The sequence below is a fragment of the Calonectris borealis genome, chromosome 17, assembly GCF_964195595.1.
Source record: "Calonectris borealis chromosome 17, bCalBor7.hap1.2, whole genome shotgun sequence".
Classification (NCBI taxonomy): domain Eukaryota; kingdom Metazoa; phylum Chordata; class Aves; order Procellariiformes; family Procellariidae; genus Calonectris; species Calonectris borealis.
This window is the reverse complement of record NC_134328.1, coordinates 12,783,694-12,805,086: the sequence shown is the minus strand read 5'-3', so window position 1 is coordinate 12,805,086 and position 21,393 is coordinate 12,783,694. Positions and strand designations below refer to the sequence as shown.

At 36.7% G+C, this 21,393-nt stretch overlaps 1 protein-coding gene across 1 annotated transcript; it reads right to left on the bottom strand.

Moving 5' to 3' along the window:
• Nucleotides 1-421: 421 nt before the first annotated feature.
• Nucleotides 422-21,389, bottom strand: ZNF831 (zinc finger protein 831). Its single transcript, XM_075166607.1, has 8 exons — nt 20,378-21,389; nt 15,936-15,985; nt 7,163-11,429; nt 6,510-6,566; nt 6,156-6,298; nt 4,331-4,485; nt 3,485-3,636; nt 422-2,225 (listed from the first exon to the last, which is right to left on the bottom strand). Exons 3-8 carry the CDS (start codon nt 11,423-11,425, stop codon nt 1,371-1,373), a joined length of 5,625 nt encoding a protein of 1,874 aa, XP_075022708.1. The 5' UTR covers nt 11,426-11,429; nt 15,936-15,985; nt 20,378-21,389; the 3' UTR covers nt 422-1,370.
• Nucleotides 21,390-21,393: the final 4 nt, after the last annotated feature.

Below are 21,393 nucleotides of genomic sequence, written 5' to 3'. Positions count from 1 at the left end.
TCTGTACCAATAATAAATTTATGAACATAATTTGAGGCTAACGGTGAAGCTCTATATGGACAACCTCAAGTCTTGTCATGTTTGTAAGACGTCTGAAAACACAGGAATCACATGGGACTTAGCACTTGTTTTATCTCTGTTAGCTGTTCTGGCATCTTTTTGCACATATGCAAAATATGCATATGCAATATTTATTTTTCGCATGTAGTGTACTAGATTTCTTTGTGGGTATGATCTATATAAGCTTACCTGTGCATGATTAAAGTAAAAGCAATTCTAAATATCCCATGTAGGTTAATCCAAAAAATCCATATGTATGATGCACAATATAAGAATGGTAGAAGTATCGAATTTGACTATAATGTAGAAGTTGAAAGTTTTTAATGTTTATTGGTTTAATTAAGCAAGTGAATACACTTGGTGAAATTAAAATATCTAATTATTTATTCACATAGAAACCAGTAAGTTTTAGGGTTCGTAGCACAAAAATTTTTGTTAAAAAAAAGAAAACAAGCTATGCCATATAGCTTCTTTACTCTCAATAAAATAGCATAATTGCAGTTAAACTTAAGATTACAATAAAAATAAAACATTCCAGATTACATTGGTTGGAGCACAATGTGATGAATATAATGAGAAAATCCTTGTCAGAAATTTTACCACAAGGAAATATCAATAGCTAACACCCATATTCTCCAACTAGAAATCAAGAATATTTGAGTAGATCTTGGCATAAAAGGCACAAAACAGAAAGCAAAGCATACTTGTGTTATTTGTCACAAAGAAGCATTGACATTTGTGCAACACGGAAAAAGATCAGCATTTTTCCAGACTCTTCCAATATCACGGATACTTAGGGAACAGATCTTCCCCTTAATGCCAGTGTATCATTCCCAGTACAGATGGCAGTGACTACAAGACAAGAGGAGTATATAGAAGAGAATACATCCATACCCTTCCAGGAAATCGTAGCTCATATATTGAGGAAGCTGCTGCTATATTATTGTTAGTAGTAAATAAATACACTGCAGCCTTTTAATAATTCAATCACTTGCAGCTAGCACTTGTGGGAATTATGTAAGACTGGTAAGAATGCTAACAATGCTGGAAACCCCTCATAAACACAGGTTTACCACTCGCATTTAAATGTGTGATGCCAGCTCCCTCTTTGCTTCAAATAAGCTTTTTTAAAGTCCTTGAAAGACTTTTAAAGTCCTTGAAAGAAAGGACTCTTCAGAAGAGAATGCTGCCTATTGCACAGAGGAATGGCTTTTCTGATTTTAAGGTGCTTCAGAAATACAGATCAAACATCCGTAGTATTTCCTTCCGGAATGGGCCATGATACAAGCATCTGGTTAGCAGCCTATTTGCTATATTTCTATAACAAGCCTATCTTCATCATCACTGCTAGGGTCATCATACTCAACTCTGGTTTGCTTCCTCATCATCTCTAAACCTCTCTTTTTGTATGTCTTGGAAGGTGTTGCAGAGTAAGTCTTGAACTCGAGGGACCTGAGAGTAATTGGGGGCTTTTTAAAGGTAGTAGTAGCTGTTTCATGTTGCCTTCCATAGCTATTTGGCTGCAGGTGGGTTCCCTTCTTGTCAGCACTTCCATGAAGGTCAAGGATTTTTTGAGAAAAGTTTGCCCGCTCTGTGTATTCTATACTGGGTGATACAGCCCTTGTGACTGACTCAGGAAGAGACTCTGCTTTTGATCCGCATAAACGTGAGCATCCAGGCTGCGAACTGGCAGTTGAGTTTTCTTTTGGAGATGAGTATGTGTTTTCTTCAGTTGGAGGTTTCTCCCTTCCTGAGGCCTGGATCACCGGGTCTAATGTACCAAATCTTTGACTCTCCGACTCTACATTTAGTATGTTTTCCTGGCTTGCTTCTAGATGTAAGGAAAGAGGACCAGTAGTCTCTGAGTTTGTGCTGTCAAGTTGGTCACCTGTGCCTGTATTTGTAAAATCAGAAGGGCAAGACCAAAAAGGAGATGCCATTGAGTGGCTCTGAACATTTGGCTGTGACTCCCCTGGGACGGATCGCTGAAGCACAAGTGGTTGTGTCACTAAACAGCAGATTTCCACATCACTGCTGACTTGCTGCATGGCTGTATTAACTGTGGATGAAAAGGAATGAGCTGTCATAGATATTTCCAGAGGAGCTGTAATGTTCTGAAAAGAGAAGTTTGTTCTTGTGTGTTCCCTGATTTGCCCAGAAATGTCCTGTAGAAATTAGGGGGAAAAAAGAAATTTACACTTAAAATTTTCAATCCAGAGCAATTCCATCCTTTATAAAAGTGCAATGATAACTAAATTGACTATATCGGTAGAAAACATTTACCTCTGCTATAACTCATATCAACTGAGTAATTAAGCATAATGTCAACCTTTATTTATACAACTGTGATTATATTTGCACTCTTTTTTTTTCATTACTGCAGACCAAGTTACTCATCCCTCTTTTGATGAGAAAACTTTTTTTTCTTCCAGTGCGTGTGGGAGGTGTAGTAAAGGATGTACTTTTTCCTCAGGTGTTTTTTTCTTCTTCGTTAGGTGACAGATCATGCTAGTAATTTATGGATGATAGGGCTTAGGGCTTTCAAGCTGCATTCTTATGTACTGTCTAGGATGATGTTCTCTTCATTAAGATATTTTAATATACATATTGCAACAATGTTTGTGCAATGTAGGGGGGAAGGTTTGTGATGAGTCTGTAAGAAATATTACAATGTCCGAGGTGGTAACATATGTGTAGGAAATAAGATTACTTAATAAAAAACACTTAAAGGATTAGGTTCCTAAATATGATACTGCTTATGCTACATGAAGAACCAGTGCTCATGCTACACAACAGCAGTCTGGCTCAGTAGCTTTTGTCTTCAAGTGTGGCCAGCAGAAGTCTAGGGAAAAGTGTAAGAACTAGGATAAGCATAGAATACTCCCAGAAGCTGTGCTGACGCTGCATACAGCAGTGTTGTGTGCAGCACGTGCAGATGGGTCTAAGGCCCCTTCTAGCTAATGCAGCTATCGGTAGCATTGAAACCACAGCAGCACTGGCTGCCACAAAGGCCTAAAGAAATTCAGTTGCGACGCTGGGTGCACATTCTTCCCACCGCTACGTGGCCATTACTACCCTCCCCACTTTTCTAGTTTCAAGCTTACTTGTTTCTGTCTCAGGATGCTCTGTGCTACATCTACTGGCACCTCTGACACCAGTGCTAATTGATCCTCTGACAGCAAGCACGAGAAATATCTTTTTTAATTGATTGTTTAATTGGTCTTTTAAAAAAGCTAATTCTAACATTAGTAAGTTTTCATTATATTTTAACTCCAAAAATACCTTTAACACATTTTTAAATGTGACACAAAGTAGTCTCAAGTTGAACTTTAAAACAGCTGAATATAATTCAAGTTTTAATTACCAATATATTTTTTTTTTCTTTTAATAAAAAGTAATACATGAATTAAGGTACAATACCTACTTTTTTATCCATATTCTCTTTTTGTTTAACATGGTTTAGATTTTCAGTATGGGAAAATATTCCTGAGTTATTCTTTCCTTCTTTTTTCCTTCTGCAAAGTGGCTTGTCTGAGGTGGAACAAGATGTGTCTTTTTGCTGTTGTAGGTAATTTTCTATTGAAAAGAGGTTGAAGAAACTTTTACTTTGATTTTTATTCCCCCACATGCTAGAACTTACTAAATTTCTCATCATATCACTGAACTAACTTTTACTATTTTCTATAAATGTTTATTCTAGGCCTGATACATTTTCTCATTTACTGTATATGTGTTTGGGTTTTGGTTTTTTTTATTGGCCATTACTGCCCCGCAAAGTAATAGCTATTCATATCTGCTATGAACGAACACAAGGTATTGTCCCTGCTTCCAAGATGGTTGTGGCATAAACATCATTTGCATTAATACTGCTAATTACATGGAGGAGTGGTCATTGAAACACAGAAAACAAGTCAACACACCAAACTCATTTCACACTGCAAACATACAATCTTGTTTCAGAAACTGATAAAGATCCACCTTAAAACTGTTTAGGCTTTTAGTGGAAGGTTATTTTGAACTATTTCTTTTAAAAATGCCCTCCTAATTGTCAAATTTACATATGCAAGTATGTATATGAAAATCATTGTGTGTTCAGTTTTGAAAATGCGTGAGATGTTTATATTTTTACTCGCAGAACATACTGAAGGGTAAAACTGATTTTGCAGTTCTGTGGAACTATGTGGAACAGGTGCATATCAGAGATACTGCTAACATTCATTATCTTAAAAAATAAACATTCAATACATTAAAAAATATTCAAAATACTTACCTTGTACCTTTGATTGAGGAGAATGGCACTTCTTATACTTATTAAATTGTGATGAATAGCCCTTTTTCAAAGCATCCAGGGTTCTACTTGTAAAACAGTGCCGCTTGCTTAGTCGGTTCAACTGAGCATATCCATGTACATGCCTCCCTCTGTACCTGCATTGCCAATGGCATTGAAAGGGTAAAAAAAAAAGTGCTATTTAAAAGCAGCCAGAGTAGAATAATACCACATCATCAGGTAAATTTAAGTCTAACAGGAATTTCCTACTGTGAAGGAGATGTTCGTTTATGTCGACTCAAAAAAAAATCAGGATTTTAGGCAAGAGACCCACAACTATTTTATTAAATACTATTTCCTCAGTAGGATTCAATTTACTGGTTTGCTAAGAGAAAAGTATTCAGGAATAAGAGATCCTTTTTCCTGTATCTGGAATTTTAAAACAACATACTTCATAAAGACTTGAATCACACAGGCATCACCTGAGACTGCATAGTTGTTGGCTTTTTTACTTTTCATTACACTTCTTTTGTGCTACCTATTCATCATCACTAATGAACAACATGAGTATTTCAGTTATTTAGAAAACTCATGCTGAATAATCCAACTCTGCTTTGTTTTCTACTCTAGCGAGATCTCAGTAACTCTTAATGATTGAGACTAAAGTACATTGGAAGGTCCCATTCCTATATCGATAGAATCAGTTAATATACACAGAGTAATAAGTAAATCTAAAAGGACGTGCTTATTCAGGTGTTTGGTGTATTAGAAAAATATATCAAATTTAATGATTAATAGTTTGGCCAGTTAGCTACTAATATGTACGACCTGAGCTTTCAGGACCCTGTACTTAATTGAGTCCCTGTACTTCTTTGATATAGCCAAATACATAAATTCTGAGACCAGCAGGGAAAACAAAACAAAACAAAACACCACCCAAAAAACAAACCAGAAAAAAGTCCTAGAAGAATGTCACTAGACTGGATAACATAGACCTGACTCTTCTATTTTTGTTCTTATAATTCTTCAAAATTGCAGTGCTGTTTGCCAAACTAGACATGGTGATTGAGTTACTGACACTGATTTGTCCACAAGGGAGTCAGTCTGTCTGATTTTGGTCATGAAATAAAATAAAAGGGATGTATGCACACAATATGTGTTTCTTATTGAAGCAATTCATCAGACATTCTGCTACCCCACACTCTTGAAAGATTAGAGGCTAAATCTTCCACTGATATGAACTCCTGTTAAATACGGAGAAACTGTGCTGATTAATACAATGTGCCTTTGACAGTTTTATACTCAAATTCTTCTGTCTTTTTATTTAAACCAAATGATCCTTTAAACTACAGGTGGTTTTGTTAGATTGTGTTAGAACTTGATATTTATTCTTCTGCATTCTCTAGTGAATACAAGTTCAGGATACAGATCTTCTGAGGACAAAAAGGTCTCTCACACTGCTTTTAGCTGTAACAGGATTAAAAACTGGTTCCCTTCCAACAAAAGTAAATGCTGACAATTTTGGCAGATAAGAATAATTTCTAAAGCATAGTGAGAGTCAACTGACCAGTCATCATCTTTCTTTGGTATATGTCTGTTTTGCTTAGAAAAGTCTGTTCCTGAGAGTAAACAACATATTGATATTTTTTATAGTTTACCTTTGTGGAACTGCCGCAATGTGGGAATAGCTCTTTCTGAGATGTATTTTTTCCCCTGCTTTTGACACGGTTGAATTTTGGGGATGACTTTTTATTTTCTGTGGACTTTTTACAGCCATTTTAGCAAAATTATGTTTGTATCTAGGGAAGCTGAAAACCATATTCCGTACCATTTTGGGGTGACTTTAATCTTTTTCTGTTTGTGGCTCCTCTTGAGTTTATTCGTTGAGATTTTTTCCTTTTTGCAAACTACTGTTTTCTTCTTTTGCTCTGAAATATTTCTGGAAGCATCACCAGAAGCTGCTGAGCTTAACTGTTGAGAATATTGGAAAAAAAATGAAGTACATGAAAATTGTGAATTACATTAACTGAGAGATGGGAAATCTATGCTCTTTTTAAATAGCACTGTAGTAGCACATAGTAGTTAAATAGCACAACTCTGAATTTTTCCTAGAATTTGTGTGTGAGTTTTTTCTAACCCCTTTGTCCATCTACTTTTATAAAACAAAATTAAAACAACTCACTGCTTTTGTGGATCTTCTTTCATATGTGTATGTGTATGGTTTTTCATATTCTTCTTCCTATATAAAAAGTAAGCTTAGTCTTACAGAGCTGTTCTAGGACCTGTACAGATAGACTAGTCTATCTTCACTGACCTAAAAAAGAAAAGCTTTCAAGCCTTAAACACTTCACAGCGTATAAATGCAATTTGGTTTTGTTGACATTTCAGTGTATCTAAATGATGAGAGATCTAGTACACAGTCTGTCTTTGACTCCAAATATCTCCAAGTATAATAAAGTCTTGACATTAATGGTCTACTTAAGTCCTACTCTAATTCAAATGAAAACAGTGAAATACATATGCTGTTACAGAAGAATATAAAATATACTCATAAGGGGAAAAATCAAGAAATAGAAATACACTCTTCTCACTAGACAGCATTCCTACTGAAATTCCCAAGTGAAAGAAGCTTAAATATTCACACAAAAGTATGTATTTTTCATACATCAAATAAATTTGTAACTTATTTTATAAAAACATAAATTGTAAATTCTGTATCGACAAATGCCTGTAAATATCCATAAATATACTTTTGATAATTCTTTTATTCTTCTAATAAGAGGGGAGGGTTCAGCCAATTCCTCTTGAGAAAGGAAATAGGATTATTAATATTACCTCCTGCATTTGTTGTCCTTTAGAAAAGGATGAAACCAAAGTTTTTAAACTCCTGTTTGTTAGGCCATATGCTACAGTCTTCCTAATATTTTTCATCTTGAAAATAGAAATATCGTATTTTGACAGTTTGCGTTCATTGCTAGATTCCTTGTCACAGGTGTGCATAGAGGAATAAGCAGAGTCTGCACTCCCCTTCTGCTCAGCAGGCAGAGGAAGGCTTCTTGTTAAACAACACCAAGTTAATCGAGGTTCAGCATTTAGTGATGGGAAGGTGCTCTTCGTGCTTGATACTGTTAAACTTCCAGAGTAGCAAGTCAGATTATTGTGGGGTAGTGCTGGCAATTCTTTACAGTGAGTGGTGAGAGTGTGGCAATAAAAAGTGCCAAAAGAATGGCAAAAATAAGTGGGGTTGTCTGTTAAGCTCTGAGAATGCTGTGTATCCTGCAGTGTTGGTGAAATGTCCTTCAGAATGCATGGACTTCCACCTCTGTCACATCCCATGATTGTTGGCTCTGCACCCTTGCTAGAAGCTGACGTCATTATCAAAGAGTCACTTCCTGAGCAAAGCTGATGCAAAACCTTCCTCTCTTCTTTGATGTCAGCTGATATGAAAAAACCACTTGTATACATAGAAGTAAAGCATATTTTCTTCTTTGGGGTCTGTGTAGGGGAAGTAGTTATGCTCATCCACTTCTCTTCTGTTTGCCTTTGACAATTTAATTTATTTTTGTTCTGTTTGTTTTTCCAAGCATCTCTTATAATATCCTGCTGCCTGAAGTTTTGATTATAAAAGGTGTTATCTGCTGTGGTTAAGATATTTGTTGTTTCTGAATTGACTGGTGAACAAAATACTGGAGTTTTCCAGTTTGCATGTACGTTCCATCGTAGTTCTCCTTTGCTGGCCTTTTGTCTCACTTCAAATTTTAAAGGGGACCAAAACAGATCATTAGAATGAGAACTGAGTGATCCGCTGTTGGAAGAGCAGGGGGGGTTGGTTAAGGTGTCTGTCACAGATGTGCAAGGTGTAATCTTCTGTTCTGATCTAAGCAAAAGCGACAAATCTGAAGCTCTCTTGTCTTGCGGCAATTTAAGGATATATTTTGGAGAAAAGGCATTTTGTTGTGGGACTGGAGTTAAATGACCAGATTGCAGATGATGAATTCTAGAAGACAGGTCAACAGCATTGTCATCAAAAAGTGGTACTTTTGCTCCCGTTTTCACAAGACATGTTTTGACATCTTTATCTGTTGCATTGTGCAAGGCAAAAGAATTGCAATCACTTCCCCTTAATTCAGGCCCTAGAAATCCCACAAATGAAGCTTTTGAGATACCTGCTGGATGTGAAAGAAGGTTAACATCACTATACTTAAGAGCTTTTGTGGGGAGTTTGATTGTTTTCATATACTCCACATTCTCAGTACTTCCAGTGGATTCATTAATTCCTGTGCTTAATTTTTGCTCCTCTGCTTTACTGGAGGATTTCACTGGTGCTGTGGAAAGAGACTGAGTGCTAGTGCAATAGACTCTCTCTGCTTCATTTACTGCATTGTTTTCACTACTGGGACTAGGGCAGGACTTTGAAATAATGTTTTGTGTCTTCTCCACTTCAAATTTCAGCTTTTTTCTTTCTGATGGTAAATTCTGGGATTTCCCTGCAGCTTCTCTATTGTTGCTGCAATGGACCCACAGGGGCGTCAGGGCATGCTGGCCAGTTTCCTTATTCCTGCTATGGTTTCCACAATTGTTTGAAGTGCTTTTACAATCTGATTCAAATTTACCGGATTCTTTCCCAGGGCTTGGTTTTTCCCATTTGCTACTCTGTACTGGCAAGCAGTCATCATTCCTTCTGTTAGTGTTCAGCTGACACTGAGTATTTTGAAGCCTGAGCTCACAAGTGCTTGGAGCTAGTAATGTGCTGTTGCCACTTGTGTATTTATCTGTGCCACTGCCACTGAGGTCTTGGGAAGTTTTGCTCATTACAGTATGTGCACTAGCGTTTACTGAATGTGATGTCACTGTTACGTAGGTTACACTGTCTGCAGTTTCCTCGGAGGACACATTCTGTAGAATATGATTACCATTAGTACATGTTTCTGATTTACCAGTGTTTAAACCTGTCGTCCCAAGGGAGGAAAGACTGTCACTTGCAGAGCTCCTGCCATCTCTTTCCTCAGTAATTTCAGTACTGCTGACTGATTCCTTTGAATCAGGAGTGAAGCTTGTAATACCTGTAATCTTATCCCCCCTTTGTTTAATTTTCTTGGCATTTTGACTGCTTTTCATTTTTTGGTAGATTTTCTTAAATGTTTCATCTCCATACATTTGCCATTTTTCTTGAGAGAACATCTTTAACTTCCTTTGATTGTGTTTCTTATTTTTAGCACTGATTACTTCTCCAGCCCCAAGCTTTTTACTCCCTTGCAACTCCTCCTCCGGAGGATGATCAACCACGTTACTTAGTGGCAAATCATCCACTGCTGTTTGTCTGACTAGAGCTCGGGGATGGCTATTAGGAAAATCCACTGAATTTGCAGCAAGATTGTTGCTAGGCAGCAAACTAGCAGTGCCTGTATTTACAGACTGCTGAGTAAGAGAAAGTGGTTTTGAGCAACCTGCTTTGTCATGTGCCATTCTTGTGCCCTCCACAATTGGCAAAGAGTTGCTTCGTGTAACAGGCACAGTATCTATCGTTGTGGAGAACTGGGTGGGGACTGAATGAAAAAACATTGGCTTGCATTTTTCTAGGGGTGCAAAGGTAGATTTTGCTGGACAAAGGGAAAGATTCTTTTTCCTGTTTACATCACAAGTTCTGATGTCAAAATGGAAAGAGTCTTTGTATGTATAAGGCATTGGCAGATCGATGCTTCCCTGTTTAGAAAGGACGGTTTTTCTGGGCCTAACGTTGTCTAACTGGGTATCATCCACCACACTTTTGTTATGAGAAATAAGTTTTGAAATGTGTTCTTCCAGCCTCTTTTTCTCTAGCATCAAGGCTGTAGCTTTCTCAGCTGCATCTAGCTTTGCACTGCTTCCGGAGGTACACCTTAAGCTGCTGAAGGCAGTTTCATTTTCCAGTTCTGTGCTGTGTTCATAGAGACTATGCAACGGGCTGGATGATGCCATCTGTTGTTCTGTACTATCAGAGCGTGACAGATACCCTGAGTCAGTGCTCTCACACTTCTTTAGCTTGCAGTCAAATGGCTTGTAATCCCACTGTTTTTCTGAAGAGGTTGCTTGCTGCCTTTGCAACTGAATATGCTTATTGGCAGGTGGAGTTCTTTGCTCCTCTATCTTCTTTCTCTGGCACTGACCATTTGGCAAAGCTCCTGGAGATGACAAACTTTGAGGTTCTCTTTCAGGAACCCCCTGATTAGCCTTTGAAGTAAAGGACTGATTTGTTGTTTCTTGATTTTCTGAAGCAAATGATGAATTGCTTGTTGCCGGCAGTGAAAGGTCATTAGGAAGTTTCTTAGTATCTGTTACAGCACTGGTCTCTGAACTCATTTGTTTCATCTGTATCCCCTTGTCTTCACAGGTGCTACTACGTAGTTTGCTGCCTTGATGTGATGTGATGCTCTCTGTTGATTTCTCACTTTGCTCCAATATGCCACTGTTGTCGGAGTCTGAGGGCAGCCTGGTATTGTTGACATGTGTTTGAGTTCTTCTGTGTTTATACAAATTGCTTTGAGTTTTAAATGCAATACCACAAGTGGTGCATGGAAAGGGCCTCTCTCCTGTGTGAGAGCGAATATGTTTCTCAAGGACACTTGGCTTCAAACAATCTCGTCCACAATGTTTGCAGATATATTTCCCAGCTTTTTTTGATTTTCCTGCATTTATACAGGAATTTGGTGATGATAAAACTGGCAAAGAGCTCACTATGTTCAATGTTAGAGTTTGCCCAAGTTGTTTCTGAAAAACTGACTGAGGCTGATCCGTGCCTTCTGAAGGAACAAGTGGATTCAGGATTAGAGGTATGTTACTGCTGTCTAGATTTAGACAGCTCCTGCCAGTCACTAACTGACTGTTTGGCTGAAAGCATCCTGCCTGGACGGGCTGGTACAGTGGTATGGTAAGGGCTTTTAGATACAGAAGCTGAGACAGTGCTTGTTCCTGTTGAGGAATCACACTGCCTTGGCTGAGATCTGAAGAACCCTGCGCAGGCTGAAGAGAAGAGGTTGGAACTGGTCGATCTGCTAGTGCAACTGTAAAACCAGGCTGCTTCTGTGCCTCCATTTCAAAGGTTATCTGCCATATGCTCATGTATCTGTAGGGGAGGGGAAACAAAACAAGTAGGAATCTTCAGATAGCAAAATAAAATAAACACTTTCAGCTGCTGGACTGGGAAAGTTAGCAATTAAGAATATCACAAATCTTAAATACAGGCATTATACAGACAGTAATTACTTCATTTTCCAATTGATTCATCTTCACTTCTTAGCTAGGAATTAAAGTTCGGTACAGTGTAAAGATCATTGAATATTGCACTTAAAACCTACAATAAGTACCCAAAGTATTAGAAATAAATCTGAGTATCAGATTTGCAAATGAAGGCTCTCAGCACCCCAGAAATAATACAATTTTAATTTTCTGGAACCATATTCCCATTACGTATTTGTACTATGTTTTTTAATTTAAGAATTTACATTAATAAATGTTAATATAGAAACACAGAACAATTAAGATTAGAAGGGACCTCAGGAGGTCTCTAGTTCAAACACCTGCTCAAAGCAGAGTTAGCACTGGGGTCAGATGAGGTCGCTCAGGGCGTTATCCAGTCTGGTTTTGAAAACCTCTGAGGATAAAAACTGCACAGCTTCTTTGGGCAACCTGTTCCAAACACAGGACATTAAACATGGCTGCATATTATCTGTATTTACCCAACGTAAGTGAGCTAAGGCTAAACACATTGCAACAAGTGATGCAAAATGAAAATATGTGAACAAGGTGAAATGGATGTCCTGTTTTACAAGTGAGATTTACATAAATATGTACAAAGTAGAAAAGATGGTATCATAGGAAAATAGTGGGATAAATTAAAGCTGTCTTTTGTTAGCCCAAATTAATTTTGTCTAATTAAAGGCGATATTATAGTATACTGCTTATTTTTAGATGCTTTCAATGCCAGATGAAAACGTTTTGTAGATACAGTTTTTGGAAAAAGTCAACCTATTTTTATGAAATCTGTCCAAATATATTCAGGGTTGGTGCTGGTCCAGACTACTTCTTATTTTAACAAAAATTTGTCTTGTCTTCTTTCTTTCTTAGAAACAAACTAGGAAACGATCAAAATAAGCTGGTTGAAAATGGAAGAGCTGATAGAGGCATCAGCATAACCTCTTGTAATTATAGTTTGGGTGAAAATTAGAAGGTGATCTGTGAATGTTTATTCAAATTCTTATTCAGCTGTACTCACAGCTTTGTATCCATTGGCTGTTATGAGTAATAGGCTGTTCTTATGCAAACAGTCATAAAACCCCCATTTGAAATAACATAATCAGTGGCTAATGTGAAATCTGCAATTTGTTGCCTTACTGCATAATCTGTAGCGGTGTTTCTGTACCTTCCTTGGATCATTTTAATAGGTAATCATTACTGGGAAACAGTAAAAAAAATTACTCAAAAATGTTGTTTGAAATTTAGACTGGTTCCATATGACACACACACTATGTTACTGTTATTCAAAGCAAAATCTCTGTTGCATGTAGTTACTGAGAATTTTGCAAATAATTCACATAAAGGAGACATGGCAAACTCAATGTAATTGTTTTTGAGTATTCCTCAGTTACTGTTAGCGCAGTTAATAAAGCTGGTAAGTTGATATAAAGTTGCATGGAGATCCAAGAGAAGTTCTGTTACTTCACAACTGAAAATTATAGCATCTCACTCACGTCACATGAAAAAAATGGGAAAATAACTTTCTATTAATGATCAGATGGAACAGGTTAAGGTCAATGAGTTATGTGCTCAGTAATAAATGTAATTAGCATCTCAATAAACAGACTAGGAATTCAGGTAGTTTTCATATTAAATGTATGCACCATTGAAACTGAAAGATAAAGCCATCCTCTTGGTTATCAGTCTTCTGCAAAGGAAAAGGTTTTGCATATTAGGATATTGCCTTTAATCCCACTGATTATTTCATCCCTATGCGTAGCTCACAATGCAACTGTAAATACTCGTCTCCTTGAGCAACAGAAAACTAATGTATCAAGAACCCGGTACCTATTACTCTGCGCTCCTCACTCTGCACCACTTCTGGAAGTTCTGTTGCTGGCTGGCAACTGATGTTTCACAGCCAAGGCTTCTTCCAGTTTCTCTCTGATCTGCTTTGCTTATTGCAAGAATTGGAAAAGTGGAGTTAAAACCAGCAATGCAGTCCCTGGGATGTGTTCTCTGACTTTCCTTCTGGTCACGAGCAAGGCCATTAGCTTCTCTGCATGCATTACATGCACCAACAAAACTGCTGATGAGCCACTGAAGCAACTGAGTTGCTACCAACTGTAGTGGGCTCAGGGTTAGACCATTTATGGGAAAGGTATCAATGCCTGATGGTCTTCACCCAAAGATTTTAGTGTAATAAAAATCCCAGAAAACAACCTGTAAAATGAACTGATCTGTGCACAGCAATGTGTTAGACTTTGCCTTTTTTCTTTTCTCATTAATTTTATAAATCAAACTCAGTTATCAAGCATGGACTTTTCTTGTCCACTTCAGAGACTTCTACATGGAACAATCACTGAAGTGGCTTTGTAATATGGGTATTGACTATATTGATAAAAGAAAGTTAAAGGAATATGGCTTGTTAAAGGAATTAAGTTATTATCCATATTCTGCAGTGTGGTTAACACTACGGGATAAAAGTGGATTTCTCTAATCTGCAAAGTGAGGTTATAGACATTTCAAGTCCACTTGAGATGGTTCTTGAGCTATACAGTCATCTTTATTTATAGCAATTTAAACACAGCATACAATAAAAACAGCAGCAAGTGGTAAGACATGAGCCAACGGTACTCATAAAGCACGTACTAAGCATGCAGTAGTTTTTCCAAAGATGTGAAAATAAAGAAAAGTTGAGGGGAAAATAATATGCTGCAGAGACAAGACTCAAAGAAGAAAAGTGAAATCTGAATACCATGTAGCTAGAACATGTAACAAGTACCACACCAGACGAAACAAGCCATAGTATCTATGCTCCCTGCTTTCCCCTGGAGAGAAGTGTGGAAATGCGGAATTTACATTTCCACTCCAATAAGCCTGCTCCAGTGTCACAAACTGTGTTCTCCCTTTGAATATCCTCACGCGTGTGCATATTGATGGGCCCTTCAAGGCCAGCCTGTAAGTTAGTAGAACGTGCAGTGGACAGATGTTTTTAATATGAATCCCGTAGTTCCAAAGTACCAGACTGTCTGTGTAATTTCACTTATTCTGTTCGGTTTCTGGGGCCCAAAATACAGCGCAAGAAATTATTCTGAGAATCATTTCAGTGCTCTGTAATGTTCTACAAAGAAAATACCTAAATGATTACAGAAGATTTAAAGGGAAGTTTTAACTAATGCTAAACAATTAAACTAAATGGTGATACACAATCTCATTACTTGTAAGAGTTTAATAATCTGTTTCTACCAGCTGTGGTAGTTTGCCGCTTTTCACAGCAAACAAAAGATACTTTCCTCCTAAGTGAAAGTTCTGTGGCTTGTATTCTACTGTGGTGAATATGATCATACTTTTCACATCTGTCGTTTATATACAAAAAAACCCACTATATTTCTTTGTACATTGAAAAAATAGCTTATCTCAAACTAATTCTACCCCAAGGCTAATTCTGAGTAGTCCGTGCCTAAAGGAGAAAAACTTCCTGTGTTAATTGTCCCCCAGGTTCTGTTGAGCATCTACCTGATGTTCTGAGCTCAATTTTTAACTTGTAGCATCAAACTACTAGTATAAAAACTTGATCCTAATTAGATAAGGAAGAATTTCCAATAAACAAAACTAAAAGTAGGATTTGGCCTGTCCAAAATTTTCTAAATTAGTTTCTTAAGCTATCAAAACTGGTCAATAAAATTCCATTTAAATACAATTATTTTGTTCCTAGTTTGAATTACACCTTCAGGTATACACCATAGGTAGGCCTGTGGAACACTGAAAAGTCAAAAAGTGGAGTAGTTTCAGATGACAAATCAGCGTAGCAGAAACTGTCTTATTCTGTATATAAGAATAAGTATAAACTATTTTAATAAGAGGAGAAGTATAAAAAACCCTCATTTTAAATCCAATGTGTTCCTCCTTTCTATATAATTTTTTCCATTATATATTTTATAAAATTTGCTTCATTTTATCAGCACTGTTATAATAATCTTGGATTATACAACCAAAAGATTTTTGTCTTCTGCATGGCACACATAAATGCTCTGTCAGCTGGCCATCATTATTAATAAAATCATTAAATAAAAATGTAACTACTTATTTCCTGCACTTACATATAATTTTTTGACACACCATTGAGAGGAGTGTCATAGTCTTTAAGCAGATGCAGTGCTCAATCCCCTGGCTTGGTCTACAAATATGATCTGTAGACATGATAGAGTTAGTTTATTTTTGTAACCACCCAGAAGCAGCTTTTCAACATTCTGAACATACATAATATACTGTATTATACTGAAAGTCTTTGCCTTTTTTAAAAGCTTTTGGTGATCCCTTCCTTAAATATAATACCAGAGAACAAACAGAAGTGGAACCCTCTTTAGTTTGTAAATAATTTTAGCTTACATACCTTTTACTGAGCCAGGCATTTCAGCAAAAGAAGTCTCATTTCTGTCAATACTTGATGCAAGCAGAAAGAAACGAGGACAAAGACGTGAAACAGATTAGAAGTAGGAAGTTGGGTTTTTTTCTTTTTTTTTTACATTGGTGTCACAGTAACAACCTTCAGAAAACAGGAAGAGATGAAACTGAAGAAAATGAAGTAGCATTTCAATCTCTTCGTATCCTTTATCATTATTCATGTAGGAATCTATAAACAGAATCAGCTGTCTTCGAAATGTAGGCATTTTGTACACTGCATTCAATTGTGTCATTCAGTGAAACACACTGACACAATGGTAGAATTTTTTTCTTTATAACCCTAAAGGTAATTTGCTTATAACTTTACAGTAAAGATCTCTCTTAAAATGTGTTGGAAAAGAAAAGAATGGTGGAGAAAAGACACTTGCTACATATGAAATGCTAAACTTATCCAGTATGGGTATTATCTACCACCTTCTTCTAATGGTGCCCTGCAGTAGGGTATAAAGCAGTAACTGGGAGGGAAAATACTTCAGGAATGTTAAAAGTGTTTAGGTCATGCTCAACAAACCTCCCTAAAATTTGTGAAAAGCTGTAGGGAAAATGGGATAGGAGACAATCAAGAGGAGTGAAAAGATCATTTTAAGAATTTGGATTTCGTTTGTGGGTTGACTTCATAAAGAGTCCTCAGATAAAGCAGTCAGCAGAGCCACGGTGTCCTGTTATGGGGACAGCTGTTAGTTATGCAAACACCTGTTTAAAATATGGACTGGAATGGCTACTTCCTCCACTGCTATTAGACTAAGTAAATCCCAAACTGGAATATGCATTCCCTATAACGTTACAAAATCAGCATATCTGGCCTGTAAAAATTCCTTAGGAACACTGTATTTTGGAAGATGTAGCTTTGAAGCTGGTTATAACTTACTGCAATGACTATCTGCCCAATTCAGATGGCTGCAGCCTGTATCTTGTAAATTGGGTAGTGGTGAAACTGTAGTATTATGATTGTTTATCCAATATCCACGTTAGTGGAAGTTCTCTCTTTTAGTAATTCAGATGATAGACTAATGATTGAGGTGTCAATGGATTTTCATTCTACACAGCTTTATTGATCTTGGAGAGTTTTGCCTGTTGTATGGATTGCTTTCAGTTTGTTTCTGGACACTATTTTAGTAGGCCTGTAATTTTGGAGGTGGAGAAATATTTCTGTCTTATTCTTCCTATCTTTCTTGCCTGTCATTTAGTTATTCAGGGGGCAAAAAAGCTCTTAACAGGGCATAGTATTGTTGCTTAAAATCCTTCTAGTTTTTATTATACCCTGAAATGCTCCCAGTAATTGGTAATGGCACTGCACATGCTTAAAATCAGTGAATCTAGAAAACTACTTGACATTGTGAACTTGCTTTACAATGACTCAAGCTTCTGATCTACAGATTCGTTCTGTCCATATGGATAAAACTACATGCAGCAACTAGTTTCAGCTCTACTGGGAGATACTTTCCTAAAGGAATGGATTCTCACATATAAGTGAGATCTTCTGGAGGATTATTGCACGCAACAGTCAACAAACTAACGGAGAAAAAAAGATGCACATCTTATAATAGAATACTGGCATGAATCAAATCATACAAACAGATGATTATGGGTATTTTACATAACCAGTCAAAATTAGTTTCTCTTCAGTTTTATCACATCTGAAGTACATTACATTTTATTCCAATTTGAGACTGACTATTATTATTTTAAGTTAAGATGAACTTACTTAAAAGGGACACTAGTATGCTGGAACTAGTAACAACTCTAAAACATATCTAAGCTTTTAAAATTCGTTATTTAGAACACTCAGTAGCATATCAAATTCTAAATGCTAAAACTGCAAACTTCTTATCCTGAGAGGCTTAAAGAAGCAGTAATTAAAGAAATCAAGTTACAACTAAAGCAAGTGACTGCATGGATGTCTGCCACTATCACTATCACACAGGTTTCAGGGCTTAGCAGAATCTTTTGAAGCTTGATTTAAAATCTCTAAATCTTGAATAAGTGACTCTGGAATCAGACTGACTCCACAGCATCTTATGATTCTTCCCATTTATATGGATGAACATATTGCTGTAATGGCTAGAAGTAATTTGAACTGTACACTTAATACAGAGGACCAGGATTACACCACATTAGTTCTATTTGAAATTAAGTGATTTTTGTTTTCTCTTTTTACCCAATCTATTTTTGGATGTCACTTCCTAAGCTGGAATCTCTACGCAAGATTACTTACATTCATTTAAGTTCAAAACATTATCCTGCTCAGAGAAACCCAGTTAACGTCAGTTGGCTCAATATACAGCAAAATATCTATTTTAACTATGTATAAAGATAAACCTACTGTCAGATACTACACAGTAGGGAGTATGTGGTGCTATATTGCACTTTACTCTCAATTCATGTCTTAATCAGGATTTGAGGAGATAAACCCACATACCATTGGTATACTACATACTAGGTTCCAAGTATCTCTGGAATGGGCTCCTTCCCAGGTGTCTAAAACCCGGTATCCTTCAAAAATACCTACAGGGTTTTAGTCAAAGATGTGATCAGGTGAAAGTAGCAATAAGCATGCTTCCTATACTAATAAGGAAATCGATTTCAAAGATCCTATCAACTACATGTTTTAAAGTACTTTTAAAAACTTAAATGAAAAGGAAGTATCTTACAGGATTGTTAACTATTAATTTTTCTTATGAGGACAATGATGCTGAGAACAGCACACAGTATCTTACTGTCAGCAGAAGATACAGATACTGGAATTATCATTTCCAGTTGCTAGTGTACCACTGACGGCTAGCATAAGGTGCCAATGTTTATGAAGAACTCCCTCAGTTGACTAGACAAAACTTCTACTTAAATATTAGTATAATAAAGTAATAGTGAACCATAGGGTCTGAAATAAATTTTGTGCAGGTACTTTAAACACTACTTGTTTGATGGAAAAGTTTATGAGTGTACCCTAATTCTGGCGCTTTCTAGACCTCAATTCAGACTAGCAAAACGGAACTGATACATTTCCTGCTTAGGCCAGAAATTACTGTTAATCTTGTTTTACTTAAAAACTATTTCGGCCTTTGCTCTTTTCTCAGTTTGACTTCATACCTTGAAATGTCTCATAACAGAAGTACCGACTTCACCTTTTCACTTGTTCATAAGGGATGTATCTGATCTTACAAGACTGCAAGTTCCAACAGCAGTGTGCAGACTGCTTATAACCTTATTAACGAAGTTGAGAGCCTCAGTCCCCTGCAGAATTAGGATGAAAATGTGTAATTCTCTAATCTTCTGAAACCCTCATAATCTTTCAATGGTAACATTTCTTGCTCAAATTCTGACTTTGGGAAATCTTGCTACTTGTTACGAAGTCGTTGTTCTTGAAGTTTTGCCCTGCTTCATATGTTATAAAAGTACAAAGCAACTACAAAACACACTGATCGAACTTTGAAATTCTTGTGCCATATCCTGAGGACAAACATTTTTGACACTGTACTTCCACAATTGTGTAATATCAGTGAAATCGTTTTATTTTTTAATTTTTGTAAACATTGTACCAGAATACAGTATTAAAACCTTTTAAGAAGAATATGATCTGTAATACCTTTCCTTCAATCTAGAATAGCACCGTTTTGATCATTATTAAATATACAGTTTTATATCCTTTTGATTCTCCTGTTCTTGAATATCCATAAATGAAAAAATTCAAAAGGCTTAAATCAATAACAACATTGTTAGCTAAAATATATTTTAGTGTGTAAGTAAACATTGTATTGGCCCTTTTGATCTCTTCATGCAATTTGTATCAGAGAATATTTCATATTATACTTCTTATGCTGCTACTTTTCTCAGCTCCAGGCATAAGAAATGCTTTCTAGTTTATTATGTCTTTATTTTAAATTTACACCACTTCTTTCTAAAAAGAAACACATCTAACACATCTGTTGGTTTTGTAACACCGTTGGTGGCTTCACAATGAAAAAAAATAGGATTGTTAGTGCGTAAAAAATCTAAAAACCTCAAAGGATTTCCATTCTTTTGTCCTTTCATCAAATTCACTCCTGTGCATTTCCCTTGTTAGGAAAGAGTTAACAACCTCCAGCCAGCAGTCTGTAATCAACAGGTTGCTCTAACAGAAAAATAATAACCCTAATCCATCTTTTAAAGTTTAGGAGGTTGGACTAAATGATGAAAAAATACTGATTAAAGCCCTCTTAAAACCAGAAGTGGGGTCAGTAATAAAATGCTTTGTGTTTTAGGAAAAAGTCTTTCTCATTGCTAATTGAAAGAACCATCACATTGAAAAAATTATAACTTTAAAATTTCTGTCTTAACATCTAGAATTTAATTACATCTCTGTCTATATAAAATGATAACAAAACACTTGCTAACCTTTAGGTGGCCAATTCACAAGCAGGTGGAGAGGTTCAGGTCTCTCTGGAATAGCGTTGAAACGAAGCATCCTGTTTTCTTTTTTCAGTGTCTCTCTCGTCTCTTTTTTTTTAAGCATTTGAAAATTGAAGGGTGGGTGGTGGGGTGTGTGCAAAGCGAGGAGGGGGTGAAGTCAGCCCACGCTTGGTGTGGGAAGAGTTTTAATGGCCGATGCTGGTAACATGGTTTGCCTGCTACAGTGTCTGCACTACTGCAGCTCTGTGTGTGGGCGTAAAGAAATGACACGACTGGGTTTCAAACCATTACACTGAAGATTTGCAAACAGTTAAAAAAAAAAAAACACAACCCCATCAGGCACAAATGAGAAATTATTACTTTTTTTCTTTTATCTTTTTCTAAGGTTTGTTTGTTGTTTTTTTTTAACTTAACAGATGTAATCCAGTCAAGTTTCTTCCTCAGCCTCTAAATTACAAAAGGTGGATTAAGTATTTAGGAAGGTTTTTGATTTTATGTAGTGTGAACATTTTGTTATGATTTTTGCTGCAATTTTTTAATTAACCTACAAGAGCCCGTATTCCAAAAGGCATCCAGATTTCCACAGTAAAAATCTTCACAGGACACCTGTATTTCTGCCTTTGAACATGCTAAATAGGTACCCAAATCTTGTTAGCACTGAGTAGCATGGTACGATAGACATAGCAGCCACTCCACAACCGGCCAGGTAGGAAATCTTAGGTCATGAATATTCCCTTGAATATTCCACAAAACACAGCCAAGAAAAAAAGGGACATCCTGGCAGCCCATTTTTGTTCAGTAGTCTAGCAACGCATCAGGCTTACTGATCCAAATCAGACAGAAAACAGGCTTGAATGGTTGTTGTAATTAATGGATATAAAGAAGACCAACAGGAGTGAGCAAAGGGGCTGTTCTCTGTAATATCATGGGGAATGAGAGGAGATTGCTATTTAAGCTAAAATATAATTGCTGGCACAAGAGAAGGGAAATATAAATGGTTA